This window comes from Prenolepis imparis, unplaced genomic scaffold, assembly GCF_030444845.1.
Source record: "Prenolepis imparis isolate NDT839.2.m4 unplaced genomic scaffold, iyPreImpa1.0 SCAF_3, whole genome shotgun sequence".
NCBI lineage: Eukaryota > Metazoa > Arthropoda > Insecta > Hymenoptera > Formicidae > Prenolepis > Prenolepis imparis.
This window is the reverse complement of record NW_028141161.1, coordinates 14,263,068-14,280,410: the sequence shown is the minus strand read 5'-3', so window position 1 is coordinate 14,280,410 and position 17,343 is coordinate 14,263,068. Positions and strand designations below refer to the sequence as shown.

The window sequence follows — 17,343 nt, the reverse complement described above, 5'->3', positions numbered from 1 at the left end:
GAACTTCGGAAGGGGATTGCCTTGTTTACGCATAAGTATTTTGAATATATCGGTACTATGGTATTTTGGTGTTCATGTCAATAAATATACGGCGCTTGTGTAGATTATGTTTCTCACATGTTTTTTAATTTATGGATTTATTATAAAATTTTGTCATTTAAAAAAAAGCATTGAATCACATCATATTTTTCATAAATATTGTAACATGTAATATATAACTTAAAAAAAAATTTTTTTTAATTTCAATGATCTCTTTCTGAAGCACACAATTTAGAGCGATGACAAAGTTACACTGTACAAAGGATTTAAAAAATATTCTGTCAGCAAGTTTAATATAAATTTCTAAAATTTTGTATTTTCGGTTGATTGCGCACTGAGAGAGAGAGAGAGAGGGAGACCGAAAAATCCGCAATGGCTTAACTCAAACATATTTCGCGGAATTAGCGAATGCGGAAAACGAGACCGAAGGAAATTTCCAATCTGTTAATAGCGCTATTCTTTTCCGCACTGAATTATCTACCGATCATTTCAAATATTAAAGAGTAAAAATGGAATCGGAAGAATATGTCCCGGTAGTGATCGAGAAACGGTTAACTGCTCCGCGTGGAAAATGATTCGAACCCGAGACTCCCACACTCGACTCATTAACTTGAATTATTCGAATAATATTTTCTTATCTAACAGGAAAATCAATGCGTCTGCTGGAGCGATGCATAATTCATGTCGTAGTATCAGACAGATCGAGGATTAATAGGCCTGATCGGATGCTCTGCAATCGAGCATTTACCGTCCTTTCGCTCTCTATTCCTCTCGTTTCTTCCCGTGTTACGTTACTTCGGTTCCTTAAAAGAAATCGATGAGCTATACCGACGAGAAAGCTTTTAAATGATTCAGGATATCATTAGAACGATGTTTTTGTAATTCATTCCCAACGTTTCCCAACATTATTGCCTAATTTCAGCAGGTCGATAGTCGACAAGGAAGGGTTATTTCAATTTACGTCTCGCAATATCCTATTCAATATTCTATTTTACTTAATATATTCACATTGTATGATATATAAACAAAACGCAATTTAATGGACCAACGTTTAGACATCGCTGCCTTGGTAACGTTCCTTTCTTTCTACATCCACAAAAAATTGATTGCAGAGCAGCAATTTAATTATTCTCTCTGGGTACACGGTTTGTGCCGGCTGAGTTCGCATCAGAGGAAATATTTAATCTCTTCAGTTTAAATAAAAGTCTTGTCGTGAGCTGCAAATTAACAATTCGAACAATGACTTGACCCTTTCGCTTTTTTAACTTTCTGAGGTAAAAAATGAATAAATACAAATAGAAGTACATAGAAATATAATTGCAACCAAATCTTGATTTCAAAGATTAGAGATTTATATTATTACTTTTCGAAAATTAAATTTTTATTAATTAAGAATTAATTATCAAAATTTTATTTCCACTGAACTAAATAGTATACAAGAATTATACACAAATTTTGTATTTTATTTTTTCTCTATTTATCTATGAAGGATTTTGAGCTTGTTGTTGAACAATTAAATAAAATGAAAATTTGATTGCAAATCAGAAAATCGACTAAGATTTTAATGGTAAGTAATTTTAACGCATATACAGAGATTGTTCGCGATCAGTATTAAGATTTAATTAAGACGAGCACGTAGCGACAGATAATTCAACGACTTGTCTGTAGAAGTTAAATGACGTGACGTAGAAACTAAGCACAGTTAAGAGAAAAAAAACAATCGGTGGCTGGATTTTAAAAGAGCGGTCGAACAGTAGGTTGTAACGCGGTTAGCTGCGGTCACGAGTCGACCAAACTTCGATAGCACGGGTTAAGAATATATTTCAATTGAAATCGTTAAAAAGTAGTACGGCAAAATAATACGGAAAAAAAAGAAAAGAGAAGAACGTGAAGAATAGCAGGAATATCTAACATTGAAAGAAGCGACGTGAAAGCACAATTTAGCCTCAATTTTATTCTCGAAGCGTTTCTTAATCTTATTATGAAGTCGAATATTTTGAACGTTCAATTTCTATATCTAGTAATCAATATAATTTTCGTTATTGTGGCTATACTTAGAATTCGCATAAAGCGGGACGAAAAGGTAATGGAACAAGATTTTTGAGTAAATTTATGAAGAAAATAATAAGACATATTGCGCTTTCATCGCTGAGATATTTAATATTTTATTTTTAGTATTGTCATATATGTGTGTGTATGTGTATATACGTGTGTGTAATCTTAAAAGTCGCTGTCTCCATTTATAAATATTTTTATAAAATAATTCTGTGATGCGCATGTGTATATGTGTGTAATATATATTTAAAGTCTATTCATGGATATATTAATTTTGCAGAATACCTTAGATTAATTATATTTCCTTCACTAATGGTTTTTATTGAAAATTTAATATTCTGTAATTTTTTAATTTTTAATGTTAAAGATATTACAATAATTAAACTTTAAATTAAAATTTTGTTTAAAAGAAGTTTACCTATAAAGCTAGGTAAAGAATAAAACTGTATTATACATTTCCGTAACTAATACAGAAGTGTAGAAAAGTTTATTCTACAAAAAATTGTTTTCATTTTTAATCAATATATAATTGAAATAAAGTACGATCGGGAATATTTTGTTTATAAATGTTCTAACTTACATAAAATTTCTTAAATTATAATATATCAATTTATTATTTTTATGTATATACTGAGAATAAAAAATATTTTTAAAATTTCTATGAAAATTTTCTTAGCTTATTGTTCATCCGTGAAACTGAATCAATTAAAAATCTATACATTTTTATAATAATTTTATTACCTTTTCTTTAGATGATATCTAACTAAAAGTTTAACATAGTTGGCTATTCATTAATATCATGGTCAGTAAACGCGAAAGCATTAGATTCCTCATACATATTAAAGTGTGTATCTGTGTTGCATCAACACATTAGAAATTCTGTGCTAACACTCGAGAACTTCCTCGAAATATATTATTAACTACTCATTGTCAGTAAAATCGCCACCCTACATCGTATTTTTCTACAATTTTATCTAAATTGAGTCTAATAATAATTAAATTAAAAAAAGATTATGTTGACGTTAAAAATAGAATATTATTCATAAATCAAATCTATTTTCGGTAGAAATTGTGAAAAAATTGTAAATTTACATAATTTTAACAATGATTGCTAATTGCTTTATCAATTCATATAACTACTATCATTTATTATCATATACCGATACAAGTTTCTTTAATTTTACAAAAATAAACAGAAATTTGATCTAATTATATGTAAATGTGATATGCGCGAAAATAATTGTTTGTTTACTCTATTCTGTTATATATTTCTTTAAATAAAAAAAAGAGATATATTAGATATTTTGGACCAATTGCGAGATTCTCGATAAAAACGGCTACACTTTAAATACGTAATAAAAATAAATGACTGATTAACCTTTCGAGCGGCGCTTCTTCACTCTCGTCGGCCATCATGCGATACAGTATCGATTCAACGGGATTTTTAATTTCTCCGAAAGCCGTGCGGTACCCTATACTATATAGTGTGTCACGTGGCCCGAAGAGTCTCCAGATGTTGGCTATACATCACGGTTGTTCGAGCATTGCGGTGCTCGGTTATATCAATTTCTCGCTGGCGCGCGCGCGTCCGCGTCCGCTTCCCGTCGTGAAAACCACCGACGCCCTTACAAATTGCCATCGCGGGTGCTAACTAAACGTGCACCGTACCCGCTCAACGAGAAACGGCGACCCATTAATATCGCGAGAATGGCGCCGCGGGATCGCCGATGCTCTCGTTGGCGCTCGTACGTTTTCCCAACACGGACTGATTGCAGTCCACGAGAAACGTGCTGAACGACGATAAAAATTGGACAATCTGTGGTCGTATTTTTCTCCTTTTTTTATATAATCTAACAATTGATTCTCTGAAAGAGAACAATTGTATACCGAATTTCACAAGTGGCAAAATAAATGTCTACTTATATACTACCCCTGTTCAGCAATAATTGTTTCTATAATATTATCGCATAACTAACTGATTATTTTGATAATATTATCGGAAAAATATACATTTGCTGCCAATTCATCTAATAATTTTATTCTTTCATTATAATTCACCGATTAAAGTCCATTTTGGACAATTCATAATTCATGAGAGAGGAATTTATTCGACACAACGCGCACGCATACATATATATACATACACAGGCACAGACTTTATTTTTTTTATAATTTTACGTGCTGTGTATTCTGCACATGTATTTATTCTAATTCTTTTTTAATGCTTTTTATATTTTAAAAAGCACGTAGAAATGTAAATAAAATTATATCTTATCTTTTGTCGCAATTTATAGATCATGCAAAATGTGCTTGAAATATATATGAAGATAGTAAAAAATGTCTCGACTCTAAAAATAAAAATAGCAAATAAACAATGGATTAACTTACATAAGCGCGACCGGATCACGCGCGTGCAACGATGCCTCCCAAGATTTCAAGGTCGGTAGATATCGTAAGCGATTCGTAAACCCGATATGATATTAAGAGGGGCCAGTAGCACAAATTAATGATTCCTGCCAGCGGTGTTCGATAGTACAGGACGAGATGTATCGCGCGAAATCACGCGACGGCGCACGTTGCTACTAGCGCGGCAACGTTGTTTCCGGCACAACGCGTTGTTCACCAGCCACTCATATTATATCACCCCGCATTAGATTTGTCGAAGGTGCACCAAGAGTCCATGCATACAGAGAACCGAGAAAGAGAGAGGGTGAAAGACAAGCGCGCGCGGGGGGATCAGACGACAGAAACAGAAAGGGTATGCGGGAATAGGGGGCATATAATGGCGAGTATTACGGGCACTTAGTCACTTTTGTGCCGCGGTCGCTATTGTGCTAAGACAAAAGATGGCGAATCCCCCGGAGCGTTTCAGTTGTCCCGTACGAACCTGTAGCCGCGCGCGGCATCGCTCGGCTCGGCTCGGCTCGGCGCGAATGCTCGAATGAGCATGATACTCGGGGCGAAATTAAGCCCCGGTTTGCTTCGACGCCGGCGATATATGTTCGTCTTCGTTCCCAAAGCGAATTGCAGCTCGCGAGCACCGCGAGTGTGCGCGCGAACCTTCCTTCCCGAGTAAATCCAGACGCACATTGTGCGCGTACCAGCTTTTGTTATTGCACTGTTCTATTTTAAGCTTAAACAGAGAGACCCCGTGCGCGCACGCAGGCGTTGCCATTTGTAATTCCTATCTACGTTTTCTTTGATGTTCTTCTAGTTGTAGAACGTATAAAAGACACTTTGACAGAATGGTTTCTCTTTTGTTTTAAATATATCGTTGATGAATCCATAAGATATTAAGGGGAAAATACGTCACCGACGCGTGTCACTATTATAGTTACAGTAACTTTCAAAGAAAGTGGCTGCGAAATGGCATACTAATCAATGTGTTAAACGTATTAATGAATTGCCTTAGGAACCGATCGCGAAACTTCAAGAAGTACGGCAACTTCAACCGTCATTCACGCGGTTTGCCAATCGAAAATTCGATAAAGAGAAGACGAAAGATTATTGCCTTCACTGAAACGCAATGACGGATCTCTCAGATAACTCGCGTTTTCATTGCATATCTTTCAGAATTCTTCAATTTTTTATTCACTAAACAGCTACGAACGATAAGAAGAACGTGTTGAATAAAAGAAAAAGCAAAGGAGAGACTCGCGTAGAAGGTTAAAGCATTCAGCGTCGCAGGCCTTTTATCTCGAACTTCAAAAGACAATACTTAAAATTATGGAGATTTTTCCGAAGAATTTTTGCGAAATTGACGTTATTCTACTGAGTCACGGGCTCTTTGTCGGTGGTAACACGCTCTGGGACGGCTGACAAAGGAGGGAATAGGTCGAAGGAACAAATGAGATGTTACCTCAATTGCCGTACGTATACGTGCCTATAGTCTAAGCCGATGATTCTAGTTTACGTCTTTGCGTTTTGCAGCAAATTCTTGTAATCTTTACTTCGATGTTCGAAATAGATTTGTTGTTATTTTATAGATTGACACTTATTTCGATATAATCACAATATATTTATACATATATATATGTATATATTACGTATATTATGTATATATATGTATATGTATGTATTTGTAATAATAATCTTATAATAATTTTATTTCAGTAAGATAAAAAAATTAATGTTATTTCTATTGTTAATCATAACAAAATATACTTATTTCTTATTTATATATATTTATATATTTATTATTTGTGTGTGCATATTTTAATATACATTTTAATATAATATATATTGAAATATAAATAAACACTTATTATATTTTATAATATATTATATTAAAACGTATATTAAAATATACACACACCATAAATAAAAAATATATGAATATACATAAATAAATATATTTATATTTTATAATATAGAGTAAAAGATTACCAATAGAATAAATATACATATATCGAGCAAAACTTATAAATCGATATTAACAACTCTCATATTGATTGCTTTAACAATTTCATTGGATTCTGAGGAAATAATAATGCATAGTTAATGAATTTGCGATTATCAGAACTATAATGAGTAATGCTAACGCGTTAATCATGTTCGCGGTGCAACGAGCCGCAATTGCGCCGCATATAGAGGCCGACCAAGATAATCCATTTCCACTATCTATTTTATTCAGCATCATCCGACTGGCTGCTCCGAGCAGGCCGAGTCAAAGTCGTTCGATCAAATCGATCCGTGTTTCGGCTATGCGTTTCTGGTTGTCGGATCTGTCGCTTTGAGTACATTTGCGCTTACAGTTGCATCGACCGCAACGAACGTCAAGATCGAATTGCCGCGGCCGTTTGTGCTTCCATCGGGAATAGTACGTGGCCGAAGAAAAAGGAAATGCCCGACTGTTCGCGGACCGACTTGTAATGATAAAAAGAGAGATATAGATACATTCAGATATCTATATATTTATCATTACTCTAAAATATATGTATGCTTATACAAAAACGTTATGTCATTATTTATATGTAAAATAGTATTCGCACCAACAAATTGTGTATAAGTATAGGTAATCTCCTTACAGAAACGTTATGATACCTTCAATACATTTATGCATATGCAGTTCTCTCCCTCCCCCCCTCTCTCTCTTCCGTTCCAACTCCACTATTCAAACGGTGCATTTCGTCTCGCGACATCGTGCAATACGCTTATTTCGGACGATGAGTGATATTACGCTTTTGGAAATTGTGATTCCCAACAATCGATGGATCTACTCACCGCGTACAATCAGCCGTAATCACTCGACCGCGTACACGGTACGTATTTCCTGCACAATCGGCGGCAAAAATTTGCGTTCGTCGTAAAGTATCGGACGACTCGTTCTTTGCAGTATTTTTTCCATTTCGATAATGACTACTTTACAATCAGCCACCGCCACGCTTTTTGTGTTTACCTTTCTCTCGTACAGAACTTTTCTAAAATGCGGAGCAAGAGAATGGGTTTTCTTTTCATCGAGTGTCGAGATACTGAAAGAATGCAAAGTGTATGCATTGAATGCGCGCAGAGATATCCTCACGAGAGGTGCATAATGTGCTTTATTGTCCACGACACTATATCTATGTATATAGCTCTTTTCCCTCTTCTCGCGTAAAAATAATCGCGACATAAAAGCGCATAACAGCCCGCTGCATATCGCAACCGGCGAGAAAGCGAAAGAAGAACGGGGGGATTAAAGCACTCTGTTATGCTGATGAAATGAAAAACATTTGTTATTGCGTCGTTTGTTAAATTAAGAAAATTAGCCACTCGTGTATTACTCTTTATGCCAACCACTTCAAATATCTTGCTCTCCCAAAAATCGTTCGCGCGCTCTCGCGATGGTGATTCTCCCTCAATCGATCGCATATCATAATCTCCCCTGTTGTAAGAACGAGCTTTGATTAAAAGCGACGCTGAATTGATAACGCGTAACGACGACGCGTCGTGACTGACTTTGATGAAATAATTTGAATAATAGTGATGGCTCTTGACTTGGAAAAAAGTGTCAACCTCCAATCCGTGTTGCATTGAGAATCATCTCGACTTTGCAAGATTGAACGGTCGTCAGGAAACGAGGGGACTCTATCGTGGGATTATTTCCACTTATATTTATTCATTTCGGTGAATTGCCGTCGCTAGAGCGGCAAAAACGAAAAGTTATCATCGTCGACCGTACAATTGACGTTAATCCTCGTTAATCCGTCTCTTCAATCTGCATTTCTTTGTTCATCATCCTTCGCGACTCGATTATATGTATATATGAATACCGAGAAGAGGTCATATGTACGGGGGGAGTGAGAATCAATGTGACGTGGCGAGGCAACGGAATGAAGACATTCGGGAATGAAAGGTCGAAGGTAAACGAGGTAAGATACAGTTTATCCCACGAGTCTTGGCCATTAATACTTCAGTTTCGTATATTTATGACACCGATCAATATCCTATTCCTATCCTGTTCTGTGCCGGAAGCGACCCAGATCCGCGCAAACTAGGCAACAGTTTAAGGTCTCATGTGTGTTGCAAGGAGAATGTGTGACAAGTTCTGCCGCTTGGGTCATGATAAACACATGACCTAACGAAGTGGATGTACTTTAATACAGCAGCATTTATTGTATATGTCAATATACTGTTCCTAAACTTATTTCTGTCAATTGCATTTTTTGTAGTGTTTTAGTAGTATTTTATGTAGTGTTTTATTTTGTAATGTTTTATACATTCGGTTACTACAATATTCAAATAATAAATATATAAACGTGCTTTTATTATTAATATTCAATTTATCCTTCCGTTTCGGGCTTTTGCGTCGTTGAAAAATCACAAAATTGCGTTTACCAGATCGAATGTCGTCAATGTGGCTTATCGAATCGTCGGAATAAAAAAAAATTTGTATAGAATGATATGTTATATCACCTAAAAAGACGGGTTACAGTTGTCCAATCAAACGGTTCTATTGGCACATGTCTCGTTGGCTCGTAACCAGAGCCATGATCGATCTCTATTTGTATCGGCTGGCAATCGGATATTGGCCGACGAACATACGAAAAAGAGGAAGGCGTCGACCAAGGCAGCAAATAGATGTAAGCAAGAGATACCGCGGCTATATAGTGGCAGGTGCAGTAATGCTTTATCAAGTCAGTAGATAATATTTGAAATCGATTATCTGTGGCTTTACGAATTCGATATATATAGTTTTACTTTAATTACGACGCGCCATTGTCGACAAACCAAATGTATTGACCGATAGACGTTTAAAATCGAGAAATGACAAACCGCGAAAGTATACATGCGAAAATGCGAGGAGTACATACGACATGTGTGAAAGGCGAAATAGAAGCGCAAACTACAAACGCAGACAATCGTTCGTCGCTGCGTTGCTCGCCGCGCTTACATTGTTGTCATAATCTGGCCAGACTAGGTCCATTGTTTGTCATTCAATTTTTCCGCTGAATTTCCATCACGGACAATGGTAGCGGCGCTTCATAAGTCGCGTGAATTACACGAGCGAATGTAGCTCGTAAATATAGCCATAAATATATCGTGCAAAAACGTCGCCGCGGTTACCCTTCTCTCCAACCCCCTTCATACTGTAAAGAACGATGCTTCAAATTCTCTCAATTCTCTTTTTTTTTTTTTTCCTCAATAAGATTCTACGATGATGCATTTGCGCGCGCATTTTATTCTTTTTCCCTATAATTCAAGCAAACCTTACATTTATTGAATATTAATTTAATACAGAAAAAATAACTAATTCAATAGTCGTCTGATAAAAATAGAATAATGCAACTGCGACACGGCCGGAATTTATAATTTATTATTACTATATTTTTCATTGCGTTCACATATGTATAGCGACAATTAAATTCAGATTTTATTTTACTCCCTCGCTCTGTTACGCCGTGTATTTTTTCGCGATGACGAGTGTTCTTCCCGTTCGAACTATCTTTATCGAGCTCGCCGATGAAAAGCAGATAGTTCATCTTGCGAGAGAGCGAAGTCGCCAATGATCGCCGACGAATAGATGGATAACAGCTACGGATACCACCTGCGCGAGAGACGGGAGTAACACGAGTCGCGATACCGCTCGTAAATCAGCGCAATTTCGCAAACGTTCCGGGACAATTTTATGATTTAATCCTGTGGATGCGTGAAGGCTGCGGTCGCGAACGGGGACAGCGAATGGAAACGCGAGACACGTCGCTTGCACGGGTATACCGGGTGCACTCTTCGAGATGAATTTCCCCGCGTATCGCCGACATGATAACCGCGGGAGTGAAAAATCTCTGCGGCTAACTGCGAACTCGCGGTGTAACGGGAAACACGCTCGCCCGTTCGAATTTTCGTCATCGATTTCGGCGTTGCGTTTATGTTTTTTCTTTTTTTTAATGGATTACGCAGTTATCGGTGACGGATGTATCGCAATAAGGTGAAATAAAATATCGATTAGGATCTACATCGAAAATTTAATTAACTCGGAACGGACGGTCGCGTTTCTGTAAATTGCATTTTATTATATCGGAAATCGATTTTTTCAACCCGGCTTGAGGCGCTGGTGTCCCTCTCTCTCTCCCTTTTTTTCGTCGTAACAACCTGCGTTCGCCACTTAACACGTTCCATTCTGTCGGAAATGGATATTTGCAGTCGACGTTATATTGCTTAGTCAGAGGATAAATACGCAATGAGCGTACTTAGCTTCGCGGGAGGTCTCTCTCTCTGGCGCGGAAATTAATTTACCTCGCGTCTCTTAACTGCGGCAGGGTGATCGCAATCATGTATAAAGCGTTACCCAGCTGGTTTTTGCCGATAAGTTTATTAAGTCGGACTGTTCGCGAGCGGTATCTCAACGCTGACGTCGCACAAAAAAAAAACGTCGACGAATCGAATAATCGCGATTACCTTGAACAGAGATTACGATACATCGCAGAAAGAAATCGCGCGGCGAGGATCGCTCGCTTGCGTGACGGACGGGAGCTTTGCGTCCTAGCAAAAGGTTTCTCGCATTCGGTAAATCACAAATCGAATTAAGCTCTCAACTGGCACGCCATCCTCGATCCGAAATGTCGTGGATGTATAAAAGGGAGCGATAACGACGCGGCCGGACAAGTGAGTTGCGGAACGTGCGCCCATCCCTTCGCGCCGCGTCTCACTTCAATCTAGGAGGAACCTCTCGCGGCTATTACGGCTTTAAAGTGTACAGAACTCCAGCAACTCGTCGTCCGTGTCCGAGCGCCGGCCGTCGATCAAGCGAAAAGAGAAAAGGGAGAAATCGACGTCGTCCAACATCCTCATCCGCCCGTGTTCGAGTTCGCGAGCTAACTCGGAGAACTACTAGTCGAGCTTTACCTGGGGTACATCAAGCGGTGCATCGACCGCGCACTTGTCAGCTCACGACTCGACTCGCATCGAAGAATGTTGATGCACAACAGTAGCGGTATCGTAGCCGAGCCATTGGCTTTCGCCAGCAGAGTTGGGTAGGTGTGACGACGTATCATCTTTCCGCATAATCATTTGACATTCTGCGGCGGCTATAAAGTGCCGCCGATGCGGAGATAATACCGCGTCACGAGAGAGGACAGAGCAAGTCAGAAATAGAGACGGCGCAAGCGAGAGGGATTAAAGTTCCCAAAGCAAGCGCGCGTGCATACACATTCGTAAACATATATAGATGCGTTATATTCGGATAAGATCGCGATATGATAAAGGAGGCTTACAAGTTCTTACGACCGAAAGATAGACGGATTATTAAATTGTGCGCGCATTATAGTGTTACATCGCTACTTCGATCTCTTGATATCAGATCAGGAAGACTAATAACCACTCGACGTCCCAATTAACGCGTAGTCGGATTTAATCCATCGATGATGCATGCACAACGTTTCGCTTTCAACATCATTAATGTTAGCCGTACGTGAAAACGTAACATTTTCCGAGCGATGAATGAGAATTTTTTTTTCCATGTAACCGCCGGCAGTGACGGTACTACAATGAAGATATAACAATACCAGCAGTAATAATATATATAATACCGATTGCACGCGGACGCGAGATTTCATGATATTATTCGTCCTGATATAAGTACAGTTATATGCGATTATATATTGTTTAAGTTCATTCGTGTTCAATACGTCACAACTTTACGTGACGTAATGTTCTTTCGGTCGTATCGGCGGCGATTTTTATCATCGAAATGAACAAATTTGCCGCGCGTAAATGGATCACGTTTGTATTGCGTCGCACTGCGATCGATACAGCGAATTTGCGGGTCGTCTTATTCGGGAAAGTCGCAATTCTTATCGTTGACGCGAAAGCTATTTGTCCTACAACCTGCTTTACATTTGCGATGTCGTGACGGAGTAATAATGTCGGTCACGAAGGAAGCGACAGAAATTACCCTCACATAAGTCTTATGGAAATTCTTGCCCGTTTGTTTAATCTCTTGAGATGGCGATTCGGCATTTTGTTCTATCGCAGTTTAATCAAATGTTACATTAAGAAATAATTATTTTGTTCGTCAGCTGTCATTGCATTGATCATGTTTTTTTTTATTTAAAAGCAAATTTTTAAGTAATTTAAAAAATTCAACGTTAAACTTTCCGATTCTGATTTATAGAAAATTTTGTGAGATAATGTTTCAATATTCAATATTAATCAACCCGATAATTAAATCTCAGATTAAAATTCTGAGAGAATCAGATCCACTGAATTTAAACGAACAATAAGCTCGCGTTATTTAATTTGTGTATCACAGAAGCTTTATTTATACGCTCGAAGAGTTTTGCAAATTTCAATAACTCAATAATAAAATATTGATTAGCCCGTGTATTTTTGAATAACAGAGATGTACAGCCGCTGCAAGAACGATTTCTAGGATGGAACTTCCCTCCCGAGCACGCGGATCTCGTGCATCCGCATTGGCGTGCATTTCTCGCGCCTGGAAGATTATGGCATGTCGCTCTTGCGCTTATTTACCTCTTACTCTTAATGCTCTCTTTCGTCGGGAATGGCATCGTCATTTGGATTTTCAGCACGTAAGTTTGCATTGTTTAAGAAACTTAATTCCATAATAATTTGAAAATGCTATGTCACAAATGAAAAAAAGCTAATTATAAGCGAAAAATTAAAAAATTGTGAGCAAATTATGCAATTTTTTAAAAATTAACTATTCGATGTATTTCTAAAGAATTACACATTTTACGACTTACTACATTGAGAGAATTTTCTCTTAGAATTTATCCTGAAAATCATGGTAATCGTGGGACAATATGGTATGGAAAAAATTTTGAGAATTTCTCTGATTAATATTTATCACAATAAAAATAATATCTATCACAATAAAATATAAAACACGTTTGATTAATTTTACTAAACTGCATAGTAAAATTAATCAATTATATTTTATTGTAATAGATATTATTTTTTATTGTGATAAATATTAATCAGAGAAATTCTCATAAAATACTTTCCATACCATATTGTCCCATGATTACCATGATTTTCAGGGTAAATTCTAAGAGAAAATTCTCTCTGTGTAGTATTTTTTATCACATATCTAAATATATATAATTGTATATAATTTTAATGATTAGTATAAAATTATATACACAATTATTTCAAAATTTTCTGTGTTGTTTAATTTCAACATTAGAATATTTTTTTAATTTATTGATTAATCGTAAACGACAATATGGTAGGACTGCCGCCATCTCTATACATGAGACTGAATCGTTTCGTTTGCGACGTACCTATCGTACAATGGAAAATATTCTATTGCATATTCTCTATTTCACTGTTACTATAAACAATTTTATTTAAAATTTAATTAATGCACAATGTGTAAATATATTTGTTTCTATATATATTAATTTTCAGATCAAAATCATTGAGAACGCCATCAAACTTATTCATCTTGAATTTGGCCGTATTCGATCTACTGATGGCAACGGAAATGCCTTTGTTAATTATAAACAGCTTCTTAGAACGAACAGTTGGTTGGGAGACCGGATGTGATGTATATGCATTACTCGGCGCGATTTCTGGGATGGGACAAGCGATCACTAATGCGGCGATCGCTTTCGATCGATACAGGTCGGCATGGTCAATCTTTTATAATTTTTATTGGTATTTACTTATTACTGGATAATTAAATGGGAAAGCAACTATCTATTTATTAAAATTTAACAATTTATGCATTATCGTAAACGATTATTATTTCGGTGATATTGATAATATAGACTGGGAAATAAAAAATTTTACAATCCAGTAAAACATTTCTCAGAATTTGTGATTAGGCAATTTGTAATCGATAACTACAATGGGCTATACTATGTATATAATGCTTGATATTACAGAACAATTAGCTGTCCGATTGATGGTAGACTAAACGGAAAGCAAGCTATGGTGATAGTTCTCTTTACGTGGTTCTGGGCACTACCCTTCTCAATATTGCCCATGACGGGATTATGGGGTCGATATGTGGCAGGTAAACAAATACTATCCCTTCTGATATATATAAAAAAAATATAATAAAAAAATTAACTTTTGCATAATCCCCATATTTTAATTCCGAATGGTTAATATATATTAATTAATCTATATTTTTATTTCATATATTATTTACCCGTTTTTTAATCAAAATAATATAATATGTATATGTTTCGGAATTATTTTGCTATTATATTGTTTCTGTAGAAACAGGAAAATTTTACTAACAAGAAAAATATTCAGTGATTCGTACAATTTTCAGAGGGTTTCCTCACCACGTGCAGTTTTGATTATCTTACGGACAACGAGGACACGAGAACTTTTGTGATAACAATATTTTTCTGGGCGTATGTCCTTCCTATGCTGCTGATTATTTATTTTTATTCGCAGTTGCTAAAGTCTATTCGCACTCACGAGAAAATGCTTCGCAACCAAGTAAGTAACAATTTTGTGCTTCGTAATCTTCTTCTTTGACGTCACAATAAAGTATGCAATTTGCGGGGGATTCCATTTTTACCGGCGTATTGCGTGCACAGGCCAAGAAGATGAACGTCAAGTCGCTCGTTTCGAACCAAGACAAAGAGAGGAGCGCCGAGATGAGAATCGCGAAAGTCGCTTTTACGATTTTCTTTCTCTTTGTACTCGCGTGGACACCGTACGCGGTCGTTGCTTTAACGGGAGCCTACGGAAATCGGTAAGACGGTCCATTTCCAAAATTATTTTTCGATTCAAAGAGTTTTTTTTCTATTTTTAAATTGATTTTATTTTACGTATGTTACAGCGAAACGCTTACTCCACTCTCGACTATGTTGCCAGCCATATTCGCCAAGATCGTATCGTGTATCGATCCATGGATATACGCAATTAATCATCCTAGGTAATCCATCTATATATGTCTCTAACATTTTATTATTTCTAATCGAAATTCCGAGCAGTTGTTAAATTCAATATTCAAAATAGTTTCTCAAATAAATAACTAATGGAAAAATAATTTCTTAAAATTATTAATTATAAATATAAAAAATAAGGATTAATTTTTTTTAATCTAATAATTTTTACTTTGCATTGCTCAGATATCGACAAGAATTAGAAAAGCGCTGCAAATGGATGGGAATCCACGAACCTGTAGCCCAAGATTCCGTATCGGCGCAGACCGAGAAAGTTACTGCTGAAGAATCGTAATCTCACTGATGTTTATCAAGCATCGTCGATGACGATTGTCGAAAGAATGTCAATCGGTCGCGTCATGAATGCAACTTTGATCAACTTATCTAAATATTTTTTTCTCTTAAAATATATTTTATTTGTAAAAAAAATGTAGATGGAAATTCTCTCCGTTTTGTGGAAACAAACTCGAGAATAAAAAACGATCGCGTATTGTTTAGTTTATACATGTCAAGGTATTATACATATAAATATAATTCTGAGCAAATATAAAAAGTTTTTTCTTTCTAAATTTCCCCATATTCTCAATAATAAAGGACTACGTACTAATTACATAAAAAAGTGGCCGCCGTTAAAATCGATCAAAACTATGGAAACGTGTACTTTGTGTGATGCCGATCAAAAGTTCAAATGGGCACGACTTTCAAAATATGTTAATTTTTAAAATTACGAGCCCATAAATGTAATATTAATGGACTCAATTTTGTCTAAAAATGAACCCACTAATATTACATTTATGAGAGCTCGTAGCTTAAAAATTAACATATTTTGAAGGTCGTGCCCATTTAAACTTTTGATCGGCATCACACAAAGTACACTTTTCCATAGTTTTGGTCGATTTTAACCGTGGCCACAGTTTCATATAATTAGTGCGTAGTCCTTTAGCCTCGATGCAATTCAAATTTTTCTTTAATTAATTGTCATTGCACCATGCTTTCTATAATTTATCAAAGATGGCAGAGTGTGAAAGTCCGTCTTGTGCTGCCATCCTTACAGACTGGCTTATTTTTTATTGATCGTTGATTACAAATGTAGAAGTATCGAATAAAATTGTTTGTCTTGCTCTTTTATTAACATAATAATGGAAAATGTCTTTAATTGAAAATAATCATGAATTTGTTAGAAAATCGTAATATCTGGGGAAAGCAGATTCTAGAAAAGCAAATCGTAATTTGAGTTTTTGGTATTGTTTTAAACAAAATTTTATTTTATTCTTGTTATGTCTCTTTTATTATATTTTTCTTCTTATTTATTCTTTTAATATTTTCATGTCTTATATTGAAATAAGTTTTCTCTTTCTTCCTTTCTCTACCCTTCTTCTTTTTTCTTTCTCTCTCTTGATAAAAAAAATATTTAAACTTTGAAAAAGCTTTTTTATATAAAATTAGTTCTGTACTTAATATAGGAAGACAAAATAACTCTTTTGACAAAATTACAGACAAAATAGATCTTTTGACAATATTGTGAAAACCAAGCCAAGGATCGTAACAAATCAATCATTTTAGATAGTGTAAATTTTCTATCCGTCTGTGGACAAAGAACGACTTATCTACTGGGTGAATAGAGTGGATAGAGATCTCTTTCTGTCCTCCGAGAGTGGAGAAACATTGTCTTATCTCGGAACGAGGTCACGTGCCACCCGAAGCGCGGAGGAAGCTTGGATAGAAAAGAAAGTCGGTGAGAAGAGCGAGGATGATAGAAGAGAGTGAAGAAAAAAAGGCGAGCACAACTCGAAGACAGCTCCAAAGAATACCACGGCACGTTCGCGTTTATGTGTTATCTTTTAGTCTGGGAAAAATATTGTCCTACAAATCAACTCCAGCTGAGAAATTGCTCGCTCGT

The 17,343-nt window shown here is 36.2% G+C and overlaps 2 protein-coding genes across 6 annotated transcripts in view; one reads left to right on the top strand and one right to left on the bottom strand.

The window, feature by feature from the left end:
- The window catches only part of LOC145933994 (cell adhesion molecule 1-like), a 153,086-nt gene that overhangs the window by 99,820 nt on the left and 35,923 nt on the right, over positions 1 to 17,343 (bottom strand). The window contains exon 1 of one of the 5 annotated variants that reach the window (XM_083034119.1): positions 4,982 to 5,032. The exons of 3 other annotated variants lie outside the window; for them this stretch is intronic. The gene's annotated coding sequence lies outside the window, so the exon portion shown is untranslated. One more of the 5 variants, XM_083034116.1, reaches the window with a different exon arrangement.
- On the top strand, positions 11,192 to 15,979 carry Rh5 (Rhodopsin 5). Its single transcript, XM_083032901.1, has 8 exons — positions 11,192 to 11,546; positions 12,912 to 13,103; positions 13,945 to 14,160; positions 14,424 to 14,554; positions 14,819 to 14,991; positions 15,093 to 15,250; positions 15,338 to 15,433; positions 15,630 to 15,979. The coding sequence occupies exons 1-8, from the start codon at positions 11,485 to 11,487 to the stop codon at positions 15,736 to 15,738; spliced, it is 1,137 nt and encodes a 378-aa protein (XP_082889027.1). The 5' UTR covers positions 11,192 to 11,484; the 3' UTR covers positions 15,739 to 15,979.